Source organism: Grammomys surdaster, unplaced genomic scaffold (assembly GCF_004785775.1).
Source record: "Grammomys surdaster isolate TR1022 unplaced genomic scaffold, NIH_TR_1.0 238, whole genome shotgun sequence".
Classification (NCBI taxonomy): Eukaryota; Metazoa; Chordata; class Mammalia; order Rodentia; family Muridae; genus Grammomys; species Grammomys surdaster.
Genome location: NW_021604683.1, coordinates 3,768,513 through 3,790,579, shown reverse-complemented (window position 1 = coordinate 3,790,579; position 22,067 = coordinate 3,768,513). Strand labels below are relative to the sequence as shown.

Below are 22,067 nucleotides of genomic sequence, written 5' to 3'. Positions count from 1 at the left end.
CAACATTTAATTGGGGCTGGCTTACAGGTTCAGAGATTCAGTCCAATATCATCAAGGTGGGAGCATGGTAGCATCCAGGCAGGCACAGTGCAGGAGGAGGTGAGCGTTCTATATCTTCATCTGAAGGCTGCTAGCAGAATACTCACTTCCAGGTAGCTAGGGTGAGGGTCTTAGGGCCCATGCCCACAGTGACATACCTACTCGGCCACACTTCCAAATAGTGCCACTCCCTGATCCAAGCATATACAAACCATGACACTTCCTTTCTTTTTCTCTCCCCTCACCCCTCTTTCCTTCTGACACCATCTCCTGCATCCTAGACTGGCCTGGAACTTGCTTTCTAGGTTTCAATGACCTTGGACTACTATTTTTTTTTTTTTTTTCTGATCCTCTTGCCTCGGCTTCCTTTGTGCTGGATTACAGTTGTATATCACCTCACCCAGTTCTATGCTGTGCTAGAGATGGAACCCAGGACTTCATACAATTTAGGAAAGCCTAGCCTATGCTGGTATTTATATATATATTTCCCATTCTTATATCTTCATGAAACATGTTTAATCTAGTCTTTTACTCATTCTTGAGGTTGGGTAGTTAGTCTTAAATTGTTCTTTATACATTCTGGTTGCAAGTTATTTATCAGAATTAATATTTGTAAATTTCTTTTTCAGTATGTAGCCTGTATTTTTTTCTCTATTGTATTTTCTCTTTCTCTCTCTCTCTCTCTCTCTCTCTCTCTCTCTCTCTCTCTCTCTCAATTTTTAAAAATTAGTACCTTAATTTTTAGGGCAGTGTAGGCTTATGGCAAATTTGAGAGAAAGGCACAGAATTCCCTTTGGTGGTTAATATCAACCTGACAAAATCTAGAATCACTTAGGAACCAACCTCTGGAGGGAGCTTAGGTTGATTTGGGAAGACACACTGTAACTGTGGGTGGCACCATTTCATGGGTTGGGGTCCTAGACTAAAAAAAGGAGACGGAGCAGGACACCACCATTTCTCCCACTTCCTGACTGGAATGCAGCTGCCTCATGCTTCTGATGTCATGGCTTCCTTATCATGACAGACTGTACCCTCAAATTATGAGGCAATTTAGTTGTTTTTCTTATCAAAGCCATAAGAAGTTTGTCATAGTAACAATTCCCATATGTTCTTCCCCTTTCCTCAGATTCTCTCATCGGGAAGCTCTGCAGAAAATTGATAAGCCTATCCTGACATGTCACCCAGAGCCCACAGTTTGTAGTAGTGCTCAATGACACATAGTTATATGGCCTGCCCTTACAGTGTAGTGAAGAAGAACTTCCATACCCAAGAAAGCCTCTGCTCCATTGTTCTCTCTCTCCCCCACCTGGTAACTAGTGTTTCCATAGTGTATCTTTTCCCTAATGTCAGAGAGAAAAATCTTACAAGAGGTGGCTTCTTTCACTGAGTAACTTGTGCTTTTGTTTGTTTCATGCCTTTTAGCTCTAACTCTTTGAGAGCTCATTTTTAAATTTTTGAATAATATTCTACTGTCTGGAATATAAAGAATTTCTATACACCTGCATTTTTCACAGCCTACCTAAAAGAATGTGCTATCATTGACAAAGAATGGCAGAAAGGTTACTATACAGAACCCTTCTCTACTTTTTTAGTAGTAGTTCTCTATATATTTGCATACCAGACAATGTTAAACAATTTTTGCTTTCAGATGGCCTTGAATTTGTAGTAAACCTCTTGCCTTTTCCTCTTGAGTGCTGAGGTTACAAGTGTGTAAATGTTTACAACCATGCCTGGCTATGTTCAGCAAGTGTATCTTAAAGTATTTTTTCAGCATAATGCATTTCTTTCTCTGCTCTAGAACTCCAGTGACAGACACGTTAGCATATGGTCTTGGCACACCTCCGTGAAGCTCAGTTGAGCTGGTTTCCCTGATGCTCAGACTGGATAATTTCTGAGGCTTTGTATTATGTTCCTGGCTTCTGTTGTCTTCATGCTATCATGGGTCCCATCCAGGGTTGTTTTATTTTGTATTTATTTTTTATTGATCTTTTATTTTTGGGTGGGGATGAGATTGGACCCTGGGTCTTGAGCATACTAAGAAAGCATTCTACACTCAAGTATCTACAGTTCTGATTATGTTTTATTCTCAAAATTTTGACTTGTGATAACTTCTGTTTTGTGCCCAGACCTCTGTGCAGGTATATTTGGTTTACTCTTGGAGGATGATGTAGTTAGTTGTCTACATGTCTCTGTTGACTACAGTAATCATCTTGGAGTAAGTGTCTCTTAATTATTTTTCCCTTGCGAGTAATCTGTTTTTACTGGCTCTTTGTATGTCAACCAGTCTGTTTGTTTGTTCGTTTGTTTGAATTTTTTGAGACATAGTTTCTGTTTGTACTCCTGGTTGTCCTGGAACTCACTCCAAGCTCTATAAAATAGAGGTCTGCCTGCCTCTGCCTACTGAGTGCTAGGATTAAAGGTGTGCCCATTATGCAACTGTCAAGCAGTTTTAAATTACATCTGTATGCTTTTAATGTTACTGTATGAAGTTGGTATTGTTTTAGTCTCACAGAGTGCAGTCATTTTTCCTGAAGTAGGGGCTGGACCTAGTTGGTTGGGCCAAATGGTTTATTGTAAACCTTTAAAAATTGCATTTATTTTATTTATTTATTTATTTATTTATTTATTTATTGTACATGCTCATGCACATGGGCATGTACATTTTTTAGTGCATGTGTAGTCATGAGAGGATAACTTATGACAGTTCTCTCCTAAGGTAGCTGTCAGAGATCAAATTTAGGTTGTCAGTATTGTTAGTAAAAAGGAGTTTTTACTCCCTGAGCCATCTGGCAAGCCCTGACTGAGACAGGATCTCCCTCTGTAATACATGCTGTATGCTGTTCTTAATCTTGGGATCCTTTTTGCTTAGCCTCCTGAAGACTTGTATTAAAGGTATGTGCCACCACACCTGGCCAAGGAGTGTTTGCCTTTACTCCATCATGCTGTAGACAGCTTCATTTTCAGATTACTAGTCCTGTGAATACTGTCCATGGCCCAAACTGAAGCCTAACTCTGGTTGTCTTACATTTTTGTTTGTTTGTTTGTTCGTTCATTTTTTGTCTGTTTTTTGTTTGGTTTGTTGCTGTGATAAAATACCCTGGCAAAAGTAATGTAAATGAGAAAGGATTTGTTTCAGGTCACAGCTCAAGGTACAACCAGTCCATCATGGCAAGGAGGTCAAGGCAGTAGGAGCTTAAAGTGGCTGGTCACAAGGAAAAAGCAACATATGTATGTTTGCTTCTTAGCTTCAGTCCAGGATTCCCTGCCCAGAGAATAGCCCCATCTATAATTGAGATGGGTCTTCTCATATCAATTAAGTTAATCAGGGTAATCCTACATTAGGCATGGGCAGAGGCCCATCTTATAGGTGACTCATTATAGATTCTGACCATCATAGCAGTCTGTCCTGTATGTCAGTACTCAAAACTACTGTTTTTGCCATGTAGGATTAGGTCCACACATACAACATCTGAGGATCCCGTGTAGCTGTATAGAGTATATTCTTCCTGTCTATACCATGTCCCACTCTTACTCCATGGTCTCTTTTTTGTCCTCTGGCTAGAAACCTATGCTGTGCATACCCAACATTTCATGACTTGGTCCGTCCTGGGCCTAGCATAGAGCATGGTGTATCTCCAAGCTCTTGAGACATAGTCCTCTAGTGAGGAAGACATCCATTCTGAATTTGGTGCATATGATGGTGGTCTACTACCACCATCATAAAAAAAATCTTTTCAGTGTTGAAGATATAACCTAGGGCCTGGCACATAGTAGATAGTGCTCTACCATTAAGCTATACCTCAGCCCTTGACTATTCTGTTGTACCAGTGTAGAAATGACCCTATAATATGTGTCCTGCTTTTTTTGCTCTAGGACTTCAGACTCTGGAGAAGTGACACTGCTGTCTTCTGAGCCATGGCAACCCCAGATGTGAGCGTCCACATGGAGGAGGTAGTGGTTGTAACAACTCCAGACACTGCAGTTGATGGCAGTGGTGTAGAGGAAGTGAAGACAGTGCTCGTAACAACAAATCTAGCTCCTCATGGGTAAGAACTAAGCCTTGGTTCTTCTGTGTTACAGTGGCATAGCTTGGTATGCCAGGTGTAGGGTTGAGATTCAAGATTTCTTTACATATAAGATCCTAAGATTGAACCCAGCGTATTTTAGGCACAAAGGTGAAGTACAAAGTACGTCAAGCAATAGGATCAATAGAGATTCTAGGGTGATAGCTCATCACTGCAATATGGCTCTAAATCTCTTGCTGATATCTCTTTTGATAAATGGAACAAAGGGAACTAAATATTTTCTTTATCACCTCTTGTTCTAGATGTCATTATTGAGAATTAGTTGCCTAAAATGTCACATCTAACCAAACTTTTTTTTTTTTTGGGTGGGTGGGTAAGGGGCTTCAGGGTTTCTGTATAGTCCTGGAACTTATTCTGTAGACCAACCTGGCCTTGAATTTAGAGATCCACCTGCTTCTGTCTCCTTAGTGCTGGGATAAAGAGCATGTGCCATTGTTACCACACCTGACTCAACACTTATCAAACTTTATCTTCCTTTTATCATTTATAGACAGAATTGTGAGGAGAGGGCAGAAGAGTTCCTGCCCCTGGCAAGGGGTAAGATGAGGGTGGAGTTGGGGGCCATGGGACTTATTGTTCTTTCTCTCTTAAGAGGCTTGGTCCCTGGGCTTTTGTCTTGTCTTTGCTGCATCTTGTGCGTGGTATTGTCATATTGAACTTGACTTTTCCTGGAGTCTAGGTAAGCTTTTGGCTCACAACTGACAGTGAATTTTTAAGAGGAAGCTTGAGGGCTGGAGAGATGGCTCAGCAGTTAAGAGCACTGACTGCTCTTCCAAAGGTCCTGAGTTCAATTCCCAGCAACCGCATGGTGGCTCACAATCATCTATAATAGGATCTGATGCTCTCTTCTGGTGTGTCTGAAGACAGCTACCATGCACTCATATAAATAAAATAATATAAATAAGATAAATAAATCTTCAAAAGCCTCTATCTGCTTTTCTGGGTAGGTCCTGAAGGTTGTTGGAGCCTTTGGCCAGGTACTATCTTGAATTTTGGAGAGCAAAGTAGAAGCTCTTACAGGCACACAGTTTTGGTTTGCCCTAAACCTTTGACAGTTGGAGATATGAAATAGTTCAATCTCTATACTCCCTATAAGTTCTACATTTTACCCCAAGATTTTCCTTGTGAGATCCACACATTAATCAAGTTTTCCACCTTCTAAATTGCTAAGGTAGAGGTTTCTTTCCTCTGCCATGAGGCCTAGTAGTTAGTGTCTCCTTTTGTCCCAATCTTCTATGCTATTTAGGCAGAAACATAAGTTCCAACCCTGATATAATTACTATCTTAGCTATATGAAATTATATGATAGATTATCACAGAACTTCATGGACTAGAGTAACCAATGGGCTTTGCTTTCTTGGTATGTATGGGTGACCTCACTCCATAACTAAAACACAGGTTCTACATGTGACTATCACATATCAAGATACCTGTTTGAGTTTGTCTTCACTGTGGAAATTTCTACTAGTTAGGTCTGGGAACTGTAGAGTCTTCTCCATCCCATAGTAAATTGATCAAAGTTTGCCTGAGTTAAGTTGGAGAATAATAAATGATTCCCTTGATTGATGCAAAAAACGATGAAGGATAAGAACTCTTCCATCTGTGGCCTTAGTACAAAGGTGGTAGCATGCTGCCCCAGTTGTCAGTTCTTTATGCAGAACAGAGGATGCTCTGAATTCTTCCTTTGGAAGAACCCGTGTAGCACCAAAGCAGGCATATCCTGAAGGATAGGGAACTTTCTATTTTTGATAGAAAGAGTTTCCTTTATACTACTAGTTAGAAAATGAGACTTAACTCTTGTTGCATGCTATAAGAAAGAGAGAGAGAGAGAGAGAGAGAGAGAGAGAGAGAGAGAGAGAGAGGAGAATGAAAGAAAGAAAAGAAAAAAAGAAAAGAAAAAAGAAAAGAAAAAAAGAAAAGAAAAAAAATGTGAAGTAGAGGCTAGTTAATTTCTTTGTGGGAACTAATTTCTTTCCTGATTTGGGAAGACCTGGGAGTATTCATTACTTAAAAAACCTGGCAGAATTGTTCCCACCTACCACCATGCTGTAGCAAAGTCTGCCTCCTTCTGAAAAGAGCAGTTTTCAACAGAAAGCCAGGAGTTTACATGTTTAGGAAAAGTATATCTTTTTATGTGATGTGTGGACAGAAATGCCAGTTTGTTAGCATCTTTGCTGAGAGCTGGGAAGACAGTCTTACAAATTGTGCTGCAGAGGGATTGTCCACATCCATGGAGCAACTTCCCCTCTTGATCTCCACTTTAGTTCCTCAGCCATTTCCATCTGATGCTGGCCCATTGTTTACTAATGACCTTATTGGGTTTTCTACTGACTCCCAAGTAGGAGCTGTAGACTCTCCCTAAATAGCACAACTAAAGGTTTTGGGTCTCTTTTTTTCTACCCCAACTCCTGACTTCCTTCCTTGGAAGAATTTGTTTCGGACAAGGTGTAATTTTGGTTCTGTCATTGTCCTTTGCTTTATCCAAAGTTCTGGCTGAAGAGGGAGGATAGCTTCCTTTCCAAGTCCCTGCAGACTTCTTGGAGTCTGGGTGTTTACACTTAATATTACTTACTGTTCAGATCAGAGTAATTCTTTGTTGTTGTTGTTTTGAGACAAGGTCTGTCTAAATCAGTGGTTTTCAACCTGTGGGTTGAGACTCTTTTGGAAGTCGAATGACTCTTTCACAGGAGTTGTATAACATATCCTACATACCAGATATTTACATTATAATTCATAACAGTTGTAAAATTACAGTTATGAGGTAGCACCGAAAATAGTTTTATGTGGGGTCACCACAACTGAGGAATTATGTTAAAGTGCTTCAGAATTAAGACGATTGAGAATCACTGTTCTAAATGGTCCTGGCTGGCCTAGAACTTTCTATGTAAGTCAGACTACCCTGGACTAACAGCTCTGCCTCCTGAAGGCTGGCATTAATGATGTGCACCACCATTAATTAGGAGCCATTCTTTATTTCTTTTTAATATTTATTTATTTATTTATTTATTTATTTATTTATTATTTAATGTATGTGAGTACACTGTTGCTGTCTTCAGACACACCAGAAGAGGGGATTGGATCCCATTACAGACGGTTGTGAGCTACCATGTGGTTGCTGGGATTTGAACTCAGGACCTCTGGAAGAGCAGTCAGTGCTCTTAACCACTGAGCCATCTTCCCAGCCCATTAGGAACCATTCTTAATGTGTCTCAAAAATTAGATTTCAAGTTTGTACTTCTATTTAACTCTCATTCTCAAGGTAAAATAAATCTTGAGGATTGGGAAGTAGTGAGCTGACTTAACATCATCAAATATTCCACAGGAAAGATCAGGTTAAGTCCTTACCATAGACATGCCTCCCGCTCAGGGACTATTTCCTGAGCTTTCTAGATGCTAATGTAGAGTAAGTACCTGGTACATAAATCTGTGAGGGAAGTGGTCAGGCTGCAGGCTGTGGTGGGACTTGAACCATTGTCAGGGGCAGCCCTGCTTATACACTGAAAGCCTAAAATCAGCAGTAGGCCTGTCATACATGCCTGCTAACACAAAGTCTTGGTCTCTGTGGAAAAACACTGAAACAGATAGCTATAAGATACTGTAAACAGGCAGCTTTGGTGGAAATTTACCAGCCTGGATAAGAACAAGTAGTCATAGATCTTGTGGATAGTCATAGACCTTGTGTAGCCTTGGTGGATAGTACCAACTTAGATAAGGACAAATGAATCACAGGCAGAGTCATAGTGACCTGTCCCCTGAACCTTCACCCAGCTGATACTTTGTTCACTTTGTTCTGGAAGATATCTGTACTCCCCCTGAACACCTATGCTCCTGCGTCATCCCCTTCCCCACATCCTGCCTTTTTGTGTATATAACCCCTGTGTGAAAAAGTAAAAATTATGATTTGATCAGACTATAGACAAATCGTGGTTCTTTGCGTTCGACTGTTTCTCCCATCCTCTCTTTCAGGTGACCTCCCTGGACCCCTGTTTACTGCCCTGCTGGACGGGGCAAACCATGAGGTCTCACAGTGGGCAAGTGTGCCCTAGTATGCATGACACAGTTCTGGGTTCTTCTTTCTTCTCTGTAGTGAGTAGCCTATGGGTAGTTTTGTTTTTTTGAGACAGGGTTTCTTTGTGTAGCCTTGGCTGCTCTGGAACTCACTCTGTGGACCAGGCTGGCCTCAAATTCATAAAGATCACCTACCTCTGCCTCCTAGTATTAAAGTCGAGTGCCACAACTGCTCACCTGAGTACCTTGTGTTTTAACCCAGAATACCCTCCTCTTCCTGTACTTAGTCTGCTCTTAACACCCATTGCTCTTCCCAAGGATGTCTATTAAGTCTGAGAGTGTTTTCTAGCCACATATTGTCCATACTGCGTTGCGTTACTACTGTAGGCAGCCTCTCCACGTCCTGGATATCTGATGCTGCCAAACATTGGTACCCTGGCCTTAGGCCTTAACTGCTGTTCCCAGGAATCATCTATATCTCACACTACCTTTGTTTTCCTTATCTTCCTAGAGACCCCCTTAGTTAATTTTTATTTGGATATTTATATTTATATGGATGTTTTGCCTGCATGTATGTCTGTATACCACTTGGGTGCCTTTTGGGTAGAATGCCAGAAGGGAGTTTGAATCCCGTGGAACTGGAGTTACAGACACCCCCCTGTGAACCCTCTGTGGGTATTTGTGATTGAACCCAGGCCCACTGGAAGACCAGCAGCTCTTAACTTCTGGGCTAGCTGTCCAGGACCCTCTGTTTCACAAGAGTTTTCACTGAGGAATCCCTTGTCTGGGCCCAGCTCTGACCTCTGATGAATTGCAGACTTGCTTAGAAAATTGCCCATTGCTTGGGTAATGATTGTGGACATTTTGTAGACTGAACACCATCTAGCCACAGGAAAGAAGGCTACAGCTTTGAAAGCAGCCATGGATACCATAGACCTGTTAGTAAAGGAAAGAGGACCCAGAGAAGGTACATCTGTAATTCATGTGAAGTTCAGAGATAGTAAACTGCCTGATGTGGTGGCTCAGACCTTTAATTAATATCTGTAGTTGAGAGGCAGAGGTAGGCAGATTTCTGAGTTCCAGGCCAGCTAGGGCTATACAGTGATACAGTGAAAGCCTATCTCAAAAAACAAAAAGCAAAAGCAAAAAACCCAAACACATTAAACCCAAGAATGGTATGGTGGTACATGCTTTTAATAGCAGCCAGCACTTGGGAGGTAAAGGCAGGAAGATCAGGACCTTGTAAGGAGTTCAAGGCCAACCTGAACTACATGGAACCCTGTCTCAAAACAAAATCCTACAAGATACAACAAAAAAAAGAAGTAGCAAAACTCAGCTAGGACAATGGCTGCCCATGAGGGGCACTGGCTGCAGGGCTATGAGAAGGATGCTTCTAGGTATGGCCTGTAAGCAGGTTTTCCTGTATGTATCCTTAAGTCTCAGGGGCCTAGGCATTTCTGTGTGCAGGTTCTATGAGTGGAGACTTTCGAAATCTCCTAACCAGATTCTATCTGGGTATTCCACAATTACCTTTTCTGTCATGCTCTGCTTTACTCTTTTCCCAGGGTCATGAGCTTGACTCTTATGCTGTGCAGTCTTTAAGACAACCTGTCTTCAGGTCTTCTTTTATTGGTACCATAGTCCTTGGCTTTCGTCCCTTGATCTTCAGTCTTTTCTGGTGCTGAGGTTCTTTTTCCTGCCCTTAAGTGTTTTCTCAGTCTGTTTCCTACCCCTAAAACCTGTTCTCTATTCTATTGCCAGAATACTCTATATAATACATGAACCTGATATATCTTTCCACTGTCTAAAGATCCAAAGGGCAGGTTGGTGAGATGGCTCATCGGTTAAGGGCACCAACTGCTCTTTAGGAGGTCATGAGTTCAAATCCCAGCAACCACATGGTGGCTCACAACTATCCATAATGAGATCTGATGCCCTCATATGGTGTCTGAAGACAGCTACAGTGTACTTTGGACTAGAGCGAGCAGAGTGGGTCTGGGAGCAAGGAGGGGACAATGAGGCCTGGAGCAAGAGGGAGAAGGGAGGGGAAGAGATCCAAAGGGCTTCCCCAACCTTGGCCCATAGGTACCTTCCAATTCCCTGCCTCACAGGAGGAAACTCTTGGATCCATAGCCTACTTCAAGCACTAAGCAAGCTACTTCTATCTGGCTGATTCACAGTTTTTTGAGATCTGCTGAAAAATCATCCTTTGGGGCCTAGCTTCCTACCAAACAGATACAATCTTTTCACAGGTTTCTGATGACTCTGGTCTTGGACCTTGGTAGACTGCCCTCCTTGTGTTCTCTCTTTTAAAAAGTTCTTTACAGGACTGGGTGATGGGAGTGCATGCCTTTAATCCCAGCAAAGGAAGCAACTTTGCCCTTGTCATGTCTTTTCTGCCTCATCATGGCCAAAAAATAATGAAGCCCACTACCAGGTGGATCTTTCAGTTGGAGGCTAGCATGGTCTGCATGGTCTACAGAGTGAGTTCCAGGACAGCCAGGGCTACACAGAAAAGAAAAAAAGGAAACTGTCTCAAAAAGAAAAAACACGCTGGGCGGTGGTGGCGCATGCCTTTAATCCCAGCACTTGGGAGGCAGAGGCAGGCGGATTTCTGAGTTCGAGACCAGCCGGGTCTACAGAGTGAGTTCCAGCACAGCCAGGACTATACAGAGAAACCCTGTCTCGAAAAAACCAAAAAAAAGAAAAAAAGAACAACAACAAAAAAACCTTTTTATGATGTTTTTCCCCCTATACAAAAAGGAGTTTTTGTTGTTTTGTTTTTAATTTATTGGGTGTGTGCCATGGTATTTGTGTGAAAGTCAGAGAGCAACTTGGAGTAGTTGGTTTTTCCTTCCACATTTGCATAGGTCCTAGGGATTGAACTCAGGTCATCAAGCTTTCTAATCAATCCAGGACCTTAATCGTGTTTATTTGTTTGTTTGTTTGTTTGTTTATGGAGTATAATGACATATACCTTTAATCTCAGTATTTGGGGGACAGAGGAAAGTGGATCTCTGTGAGTTCAAGGCCAGCCAAAGCTACATAGTGAGACCCTGTCTCAAAACAAAACAAAACAAAACAAAGAGACAGAGTTTTACATTTTTATTGTATATGTATATATGTGACTTTTGCCTGCATGTATGCTAGTGTACCATGTGCGTACACTGCTTGTAAAAGTCAGAAGAGGGCACTAGAGCCCCTGTAACTGAAGTTACAAGTGTTGTGAACTACCATATGGGTGCTGGGATTGAACCAAGGTCCTCTGTGAAAAAGTAGCAAATATTCTTAACCTTTGAGCCATCTCTTTAGCTCCTAATTTTATTTATTAATTTCTTTTTAATTTTGGAGGACATTTGAGGTGGGGTCTTGATATGTAGCCCTAGACAGTCTAGAATGAGCCAAGTAGACTAGGCTTCTCTGGAACTTAGAGTGATCCCCTTATTTCTTTTCTTGAGTGTTGTAATCCTAAGTATATGCTGCTATCCTGGCTTTTTTTTTTAATTAATTAATTAAATTGTGTGTGTGTGTGTGTGTGTGTGTGTGTGTGTGTATGGAGGTCAAAAGACTAGGTTCTGTGGATTGATCTAAGGTTGTCAGTTTTGGCAACAAGTGCTTTTACCTGCTGAGTTAACTGACTGGCCCTGGCCTCTATTTTTTGATTGTTTATTTTGAAATAGGATCTTGTAGCCTCAAATTTACTGTATTTTTGAGGATGAACTTCAACTTCTGGTTACTTCAACTTCTGAGACTGCAGGCATGTACCTCCATGCCCAGTTTTATGTGTTACTGGGGAATCAAATCCAGGTCTTTGTGCATGTTAGGTAGGTACTCTGAGCTGAGAGGAATCCTCAGGTGTTTTGAATTTTTAAGTTAAAGTTATTCTTTTTGTGATTTTGGATTTTGTATATAAGAGAAATGATTACCATTTTATAACTACTACTACTAATTTTCTCCTTTTAAAAAGGTTTCAGTACTATATGGTTTCACCTTTTGCCTTTGCTTTTGGTTTGCTCATAATAGATTTTGGTATGAGATAAGGGTTGGTCAAGATGAATTTTTTCAAAAAGTTGTTTTTCAGAGTATATGGCTCAGTAGAGTTTGATTTCCAAAGCTATATAAATTTTATATTTTTAGCAACTTTGGTAAAAATATGAATTATTATATTGGAAATAGAAAACTTTACTAAGGAAAGAAAGAAGGGTTTTTAATTCCCACATAAGCATCTGTTGCTTCTATAAGTTCCTCACTTTGGCTTTGCTTGTCTATACCATTCTGGGCACTGGAGGCAAGCAAAAATGGAAAAGATAATACAAGCTACCTATTCTCCTGAGAGTGACATAGCCACCACCCTATCTGAATAAAGTTAGAAAAGTATAAATGGTTTGTCAATAATGACAGTCATTCTTCCACACAATAGGTGTGCTAGAGGCTACAAAGTATGCAGTTGGTGATTCTGATGTTCTTTTTTTCTGTCTACCAGGGGTGATTTGACAGAAGATAACATGGAAACAGAAAATGCAGCAGCTGCAGCTGCTGCTGCCTTTACAGCCTCCTCACAACTCAAGGAAGCCGTGTTAGGTAGGAAACCCTATTGGCTGGGAAGCTGTATTAGGTGGGAAGCCTACCTTCTGCCTACTCTGTTGCTTGCAGAGACAGGACAGTCCAGCAATTGAGGTAGCAGCCAAGGCTAACTAGGCCCTTGTTTGGGCTGTTCCTCAACATAGAAGAGACCAGGTCCTGGGTCTTCTTAAGAGGGAGGATCACACTGTATCTGAAATAAGAGTTACTTCTACCAGCCACTGGTGGAAAAAAGAAAGAAGAGTCACCCTAAATCTTGTAGCTTTTTCCTCTTTTGTATTTTATTGTCTTGCTACTGTCTCCTCCCTGTTTCCTCTGACTACCAGTGAGTGATTGTGTTTTTCTTAATATCTATGAGACCTTGTGTCATCCAGATTAAAGAGTTGGGATACCTAAGACTTGTGTCCCTAACAGCATTTCAACTATGGCTTTATTTTGTCTTCTAACATGGTTCTTCAATTGGGCATTGTTTAATGAGCTTATATTAATATTATTGTTAATAGTTACTGATAACTAGTTAAGTCCGTTTTGTGGATTCGTTTGAAATACTCCTTGGGATTGATGGGCACCCCTACTTCTGGGCTATTTCAAGCCTTCTTGGATTTTAATTTGGTTTCAGGTTGGTGGCTGCTTTCCTCATTTGTAGGAAATGCTTTGGAAAGTTTGTAACTGATTTTCTGTTTCTACTTTTTCTTGTCCATGTGTCTGTGAGAAGTGAAGATGGCTGAAGAGGGGGAGAACTTAGAAGCTGAAATTGTGTACCCCATCACTTGCGGAGACAGCAGAGCTAACCTCATTTGGAGGAAGTTTGTGTGCCCTGGCATCAATGTGAAATGTGTTCAGGTGAGGGTCAGGTGAGGCGCACACCTTTACCTGCACTTCCTCTTGCTTGGGGGTTGGGAGTGGCATCTGCCTATGCTGGACACTCCTCTAGAGGCTGAATCTCATGGGCCTGGGAGGCAGAGGAGACACAGCAGATAATCTCTGGGACCAATGAATGCAGTGAGGAAAAGCAAGCCTAATTTTGGCTGAGGTGAAGCAACAGAGACAGGTTAGTGAGAAGAAATACCTAATTTGAAGGAGGATAAGTTTATGACAGTGTAGTTCTTGTCATTTTTCTTATTTATATTAAGTACAATTATTTCTGTTAGATATTTGGTAGAAGTGGCCTCTGAGTTGCAAGTGGCTTTGTTTAACAGACGAAGGTGTGTTCTGAAGAGACTCCTTTAGTAGCTAGGGGATGTTGAGTGGGAAAAGTATTCTCTTTCTGGCAACATGGTAGCTTAGTACCTAAATTCATCTTATATTGAAACAGCTCACTAAGATGTATTCATAAAGCTGTTTTAAGTTTAGTTATTCTATTTTATATGTATGAATGTTTTGCTGCATGTATGTATGTGCACCACCTGCATGCCTATTTCCTGAGGAGGCCAGAAGAGGGCATCAAATCCCCTGGAACCGGAGTTATGAATGGTTATAATCCATCATGTGGGTTCTGGAAATAGAATGCTGGTCCTCTGCAAGAAAACAAGTATTCTCAACCCCTGAACCATCTCTCTATCCCACCATAAAGCTACTTTAAGGTGGCAAAAGTTAAAAGTCATCAGTCCCAGGGCTTAATTGTGGGTAGAGGTCACAGACAGAATGCTGAGTCTTGCTCCTGCTCAAGACATGGGTTATCTCAGTTTTGTCTGCTGGGTGTAAGAAAGTGAAACCTTGGATTCCTCATGGAATGTGTTTACACAGGGGCTGCTCATGACATTAGCCCTCTTCTGTTCACCCTGAACAGAATGTTGGCACCTCCAGTTTTAGCAATGAGAGCAGAATCTTGCTCTTTAGAACACTGGCCTGTAGCAGTATGGTTAAGACCCCCATCAGAGAAGAGCTTAGTTTTAAGTCATTTCTGGCCTGACTTCTCCCCAAAATTGACAGAAATAGTTGAAAGGTTCTCTTTGAAGAAATCACCTTTACTTTATGTAATTTCTACAAAGTTCTAAGGAGGGGAAAAGAATGCCTCAGATAGAAATAAAATTAGAGCACTGGACACGGGGAACAAGGTGCCTTGGATGGGCACGTTTAGACAGAGAATTAGCTCATTACTAGGATTACAGACATGTATCACTGTACCCAGTTTTTTATGTTGGTGCTGGGAATCCAAACAGATCCCTTATGTTTGTGTGGCAAGTAGTTTACCAACCGAGCCATCTCTTAACTCCAAATAATTGCTTTAAATTTATCTCAGTAATAGAGAAGCCTGAACATGAATGAAGAGAATATTAGTGATCGGGAGGATAGAACCAAAGACTTCATCCAAAGCTCAGTTCATAGATATAAGAAAGTGGCAGGTGAAAGCAGGAGGAAGAGAGATGGCAAATCTGTCTGCAAGGAAGGAGGCTGAAGACTTCATAAGGAGAGAAGACTGCAGTCTGTCTTTTAAAAGACCTGAAGGGTTTTCAGATGAACAGAAAGGCTCCCCCTGAAGTAATTTAATGTTAAATAACAGCAGGCTGGAGCTTAGTGGCTGATCATTTGTTTAGTGTGTATAAGGCCTTGAGTTTAACTCTAGCATGACAAGAGAGAAGTAAGTAACAATACTTGAATAAGATAAGGTCCCCCATACCCACCTTTTCAGTTTATTGCATAAATGTGTTAAGTTAAAAAGCAGACTCCAGATTATGATATAAGCTGTGATACTTTAAAACTTGTGACACAAGACAGAAAGTAAATTCTACATCTTGCAAGGAAATCTTCATTTAAGCTTCCATGAGCTACAAGCATCTAAAAAATTGGTTCTCAGAATGGAGAGATGACTCAGTGGTTAAGAGCACTGACTAGTCTTCCAGAGGTCCTGAGTTCAATTCCCAGCAACCACATGGTGGATCACAACCATCTGTAATGAAATCTGATGCCCTCTTCTGGTGTGTCTGAACAGAGTGATAGTGTACCCACATATATTAAATAAATAAATAAATAAATAAATAAATAAATAAATAAATAAATCTTTTTTTAAAAGTGGTTTTTAACCTTCCTAATGCTGCGTGCAACCTTTAATACAGTTCCTCATGTTGTGGTGACTCCTCACCATAGCATTATTTTTGTAGCTACTTTATATAATTTTGCTACTGTTATGAATCATGATATGCAACCCCCTGTGAAAGGGTTGTTAGACCTCCAAAAGAGTCATGACCAACAAGTTGAGAACAACTGATCTGAAGTCTTTGCACCTTCAGCTGATCATCCTTAGCCAGTCCAATCTTTGGCAAAGACCTGGCAAATGCTCTTGTATTGGCTACCCCATAGTTGAGTTACTTCACTTGTATTCTGATGTTGAACTATAGTGTTATTTTAGGCAAATTCCCTCATTAGATTGTTGAGCAAATAATTCAGTGCATATGCATGTGAGTCTGCTGGTGCATGCTTGCACACACACACACACACACACACACACACACACACACACACATTTGTCTAGCAACCAAAAGACTCTAGATTCAATTTCCAGTACTACCTAAAAAACAAGTAAAAACATATTTTGTGATCTGTAGATGGCTCAGTTGGTAAAGGGTTTGTTATGCATGATTGAAGATCTGAGTTAAAATCCCTAGCACTCTCAGCAGGTTTGCTATGAGATTGTGTCTAATAGTAATAGCAGAAGCTACAATTACAAAGTCTCACCTACATGACTCAAACATTAGCTGAAAAGGGATGACACCAATGTGCATGCTAAACTGGATGGAGAAAATCCACAAAGCCTCACTCCTACACAAAGAATTGTAGGCTACTGAGGAAAACTGGGAGTGGGAGAGGTGATCTTCCTAAAGAAGATCACACCAATTGGTTGTCCAGTACCAAATAGTTATCCCTGAAAACATACATACAAGTACCATTACATGGACTGAGCAGGTTATATTTAGGTATACATGTATATACATATATGCATGCAATAACAATTTGTGGGAAAAGAGGACTTAAATTTGAAAAAGAACAAGGAAGGGTATATGGGAGAATTTAGAGGGAAGAAAGGGAATGGAGAAATGTTGTAATTAAATTCTAATTTTTAAAAAAACCTAGTGCCATTTTTTTTTAAAGCATTATGGTGCATACTGTCATTTCAACACTAAAGAGACAGACAGGAAAATTTTGGGAGCTTAGGGCTAGCTAGTCTTTCAAATTAGTAAGATCCAAGTTTGGTGAATGTCTTAGTTACTTTTTTATTGCTGTGAAGAGACATCATAACCAGTGCAATTTATAAAAGAAGGAGTTTATTGGGGCTCATGGTTCCAGAAGGTTAGAGTCTGTGGTCATCATGGTGGGAAATATGACAGCAGGTATGAAGACATGGCACTAGAGCAGGAATTGAGAACTTCTATCCTGAGTCACAGGCATGAGGGAGAGAGGGGAGAGGAGTAGGTAGGTCCAGTGCTGTGAATGTTTGAAACCTCACCCCTCTGACATGCCTTCTCCAAGGAGGCCAGATCTCACAATTCTTCCTAAACAGTCTCACCAACTGGGGACCGAGTATTCAAATATATGAACATATATATATATATACACATACATACATACACATCAAAAAAATTTTGACTAGTTTCTTTAGATTCTATTCATCAGTGACCCCTTGGACAGTATTAAGTATCCTCCTGCATTTTTCTGTTAATTTTCCTAAAGATATAACTCAGGACTAATAGGAAGCTAGTCATGATCTTTACTTTATCAGCAGTAAGTTTAAAAGGAATTGAGGATATGGATAGTGTACATGCAATGTTTTTTTCTTCTATAAAAATAGTCTGTGGAAGGTGCTACAAGAAAAAGCAGAAGTTGGGATACAGTGTCAGGAAGAAAAGGATTTGGAGGTTACTGATTCCTTGGCAATGGTTTAATGACTGGGAAAAATGATAAGTTTATTACAATGTATTTCATGTAATTTTTATTACTTATATAAAGTACACTTACTTCTGTTGGGTATGTGCATAGAGAGAAGCACGGTTTCCTGAAAAGGTTTACCAGTGAATGTGGAAGGAGTGGTGGGCTAGGTATTCCTGACTCCTGAGACAAACTTCAAATACAAATTGGGAGACAGAACTATAATAAAATACCCAATCTGCAGAGCCAGGCATGATATAGTACATGCCATTAATCTTATCATACAGAGACAGAGACAGGCAGATCTCTGTGAGTCCCAGGTTAACTTGGGCTACAGCAAGTTCTTGGACTGCCAGAGCTACACAGTGAAACTTTGCTTTCAAAACAAAACAAAACAAACAACAGCAAAAACAAAACTCGAGTAGTGGCACATGCCTTTAATCCCAGCACTCAGGAGGCTGAGGAAGAGAGATCTCTGTGAATTTGAGGCCCACTTGGCCTCTGTATAGCTTTGTAGGACAAGTTCTAGGACAGCTAAGGCTACACAGAGAAACCATATCTCAAAAAGTCAAAAACAACTCCCATCAAAAACTCCAAACAACAGCAAAAACAAGGTTGTAAAATGGCTTGGTAGTTAAGAGATCTGGGTTCAATTTCTAACATCCACATGGCAGTGCTCTATCTATCTTATCTATCTATCCATCCATCCATCCATCCATCTATAGAGAGAGATAACTATATCTATAACTCTAGTTCTAGGGTATCTTATGCCATCTTCTGACCACCCTAGGCACCAGGCATATTCATGCTTCACTCACATACATACATACAAGAAGAATACTCATACACATAAATTTTCAAAAAACAACAGCAACAACAAAAACAAATAAAAGCCTGTCCTGTATGCTTAAAAAATGCAAAAGTAAAGAAATATAAAGGCAGTTTGGGAAGCGGTTTTATGAAAGACTCTGATGAACCTTGTGGTCATTCTTGGGTTGAGTTCAGTATCAAAACAAAACAGGGAGAAAAGCTGTAATTGGGACAGTTGGTGTAGCTGAATATGGACTGCAGGTGAACACTAATAAACTGATGATTTCCTGATCTGGGAAGCCGTTTCATGATTGAATCAGAGTACCTTGATCCAAGTCTGTGTCTATGTACTATGGGGTCAAGGGCTAAAGGTCTCACCAGTCTAGAAGACATGCACATACATGTCTTTGAAGATTCCAGTGGTACAGAAGGGCCTAGTGAAATAGCTCTGATTCTGAAGAAAGTGTAGTGTAGTTCCTGAATTATCCTTATAATTATTCCATAAGTTTGAAATTATATCAAAATAAAAATTACATAAAAAAAAAATCCCATAGATAACATCATAGTGAAGCACCAAAATAACCGGGTTAAAGTTTCTTAAAATGGCCAGAAAGTTGAGGATATAGCCTAGGAGAGGCCCTGGTTTCAATACTCAAAATAACAAGGACCAGCTTGTTAATATGATGGTGCATATATTATATCCTAACACACACTCAAGAGGCAGAGACAAGGCAGAATTCTGAGTTCAGTGTCAGCCTGGTTTACATAGTTCTAGGCCAGCAAGGACTACACAGTGAGATTATACCTCTAATAAATAAGCACCCCCCCCCCCCCAAATAGAAATGGCTAGAGAGCAGAGGGAGATTGCTCAGGAGAATCTGAAAGGCAGTGAGGTGAGGTAGAGCCAGAGGTTGTATAGTGCTAGATTTTCCCTATGATACAAGAGAATTATTGTAACGCTATCTCTGAACATAAGTATGGAATAGATATTTTCAGACAAAACTAAGTTTCCATCAGCATATCTTCTCCAAAGAATGCTCTGAATATGTTTCATGTAGAGAAAACAAGAGATCCCAGACAGAAACATAGGTCTAAGGAGGAATGGAGGGTAGGAGACATGAAACACTGATGGGGATGAAGTGTTGGGTAGCCAGGCGTGGGTACAAATGCTAATAGGAATCCTAACATTTGAGAGGCTGAAACAGGAGAATGGCTGTGAGCTTGAGACCAGCCTGGACCACATAGTAATTACCAGGCCAGCCATGGGTACATAACAAGATCATATCTCAATTGCAAATAAGTGAGTAAATAAATAAACACAATTAAATAGAGAGGAATACTAGCTAAACAGTAATGCTCAGTGCTTAGTGGCCTTTGACAGTTAAGGCATAATATCCTCAGGACCCAGCATACAGCATGAAAAAAGAAATGGAGTGAGCCATCATCCCACATGAGAGAAGGAGAGGAAAGGGGTAGCAAACGAATAGGTTCCTGGAACCAGAGCACCAGACATGAGCAGGATCAGCCAAGAAGGCAAGGTCAGATGAGTAGAGTTGATTGCAGGATGAAGGGCTGGATGCTGGGTACTACAGTGGTCTTCTAGTGCTGCTCTGATCATCAGTGTAAACAGAGTTCTTTCCTGTTGCTATGGAATATCAAGGAATCAGGCCCATCCCTTCCACCAGCAGATGGTCATGACAGTTGTGACCATGCTACCTGCAGAAACTGGTCCATCTGAACTTTATTTTCATTCTTTGGTTCTAGTCATTGCTTGCTTAAGAAAAATGAATAGGGGGCTGGAGAGATGGCTCAGTGGTTAAGAGCACTGACTGCTCTTCCAGAGGTCCTGAGTTCAAATCCCAGCAACCACATGGTGGCTCACAACCATCTGTAATGAGATCTGATGCCCTCTTCTGGTGTGTCTGAAGACAGCTACAGTGTATTCATATATAATAAATAAATAAATTAAAAAAAAAAAAAGAAAAATGAATAGTATGTTTTACTTTTCTAAGCTTTCTACCCTAGCAAACCACAGAACACTATTTAGTCAAGAATGTGGTTCTCCTAACTTTAAGGTGGACATGTGTGAGCACTATGCAAGACAGAACACTGTGCATTTTACATTTCTGTGGCTTCTTAGTGGGCCCATCCAGGCAAGGTGTCATCCATAGGTAGGTTATGTGCTTGTGTTTTGATTAATACCACATTTTTCTGATGTGATATGGGTGTACATCACTAAAGGAATAAGTTATCCGTAAGAAAGAGATTTGCTGTGTCTTTTCTAGTAGAAGAGTACATGAGCTTTCTTCTCGGCTGTGGTCTACTCCTTCATATCCTACATAAGGCTTTTTTTTTTTTTTTTTTGGTGGGGCTGTAGCATGCCAAGTATCAGGTAGAGAACTGGCTACTGGGGATATTCCAATAGAACACTGTATCAGAGTGTTCTACACTGAGGTCTGTGGCTGATAGAGCTATGATTCTCTTTCTTGCTGTGAACCTCTAGTGCAGCCTGGAGCAGGAAGAGAGAATAGGCTGTGCTGCAGTTTCACCAGGCCTGTGTCAGGCTAAGAAGGTCCTCTACTGTGTTTCTTTCTAGTATGATGAACATGTGATCAGCCCAAAGGAGTTTGTGCACCTGGCAGGGAAATCTACCTTGAAGGATTGGAAGAGAGCCATCCGGATGAATGGCATCATGCTCAGGTGGGCATCTGACTAGCTTGAGATGATGGGAGGGGTTTGCAGCCATTGCTTTTTCATTTGGTTTTAGATTTTTGAAGATGAGGTATTTTAGTTAAGTTTATTTTAATTCCCACTAATTCTTTACTTGATGGTAATGGTGATGGGGTGTGTGTGTGTGTGTGTGTGTGTGTGTGTATGTGTGTGTGTATGTGTGTGTACATTGAATATGTCACTATTAAAACTTAAGGATATAATCTGGTATTTGTGCATAGATAGACATTTAGGTTTAATTTTTTAACAACTCTTTATGCTGCTACCCTTTACTTCTGTCTTTTTTATTACTTTTCGTTAAAGTCTCTTGCAAAGTGCACAGGTACTTAGGACATGTCAGGCTCACATTCTTTTATGACCCAAGAGCCACCATATCTGTCTATCTGGAATTTAGCATACTCTGTTAGGAGTATTGCAGCAACCAGTGCCACCTCACTTCCTAAGCAGCCACTCCCTCGGGTACTGTTTTCTGTCCAAGTAATCAGAATTTAGCCTCAGAGAAATCAGCTCTGGATACTTTCTCATAGCTCCTAGCCTTATATTTCTGAGATCCCCTGTGTTTTCTAGGATATGTCTGATGGGATAGCTGTTGTAACCACAGGCTGAGGGAGGTATGTTAGAATTGTCTCAGGCCAGTACTGCCTATAGGCTAAGTATAGCTAGAGCTTCTGGCCTTCTGTTTATGGGTCATATTAGGCTGGTTGAAACTGGTCAAGTTTTACAAAAGGAAGTATTTAGAACGGAAGACCCTGGTAGGTGAGAATAAGTGACTGTAGCTTTAGATATTGTCTTAATTTAAGCTTTGAGTAACTCCCTTTCTGTCCTTGTAAAAGGTAATGCTGTCCCTGGAAATGATTCCTACCTCTCTCTTCTTCAGTACTAAGCCACTCACCACCTTTGTTAGTTGTGGGTCTGCTCCCTAGGTCCGTACTCAAAATATAGATACTTGCT

General features: G+C 40.6%; 1 protein-coding gene across 2 annotated transcripts in view; it reads left to right on the top strand.

Annotated features, from left to right (window-relative positions):
* Gmeb2 (glucocorticoid modulatory element binding protein 2) overlaps positions 1-22,067 on the top strand; it is a 35,424-nt gene that overhangs the window by 5,668 nt on the left and 7,689 nt on the right. Inside the window, exons 2-6 of one of the 2 annotated variants that reach the window (XM_028774143.1) lie at positions 2,166-2,254; positions 3,913-4,085; positions 12,616-12,713; positions 13,429-13,556; positions 20,983-21,086. In XM_028774143.1, coding sequence (XP_028629976.1) covers positions 3,955-4,085; positions 12,616-12,713; positions 13,429-13,556; positions 20,983-21,086 — 461 coding nt within the window. In that variant the 5' untranslated portion in view covers positions 2,166-2,254; positions 3,913-3,954. The remainder of the gene's footprint in view (positions 1-2,165; positions 2,255-3,912; positions 4,086-12,615; positions 12,714-13,428; positions 13,557-20,982; positions 21,087-22,067) is intronic. The other variant, XM_028774142.1, reaches the window with a different exon arrangement.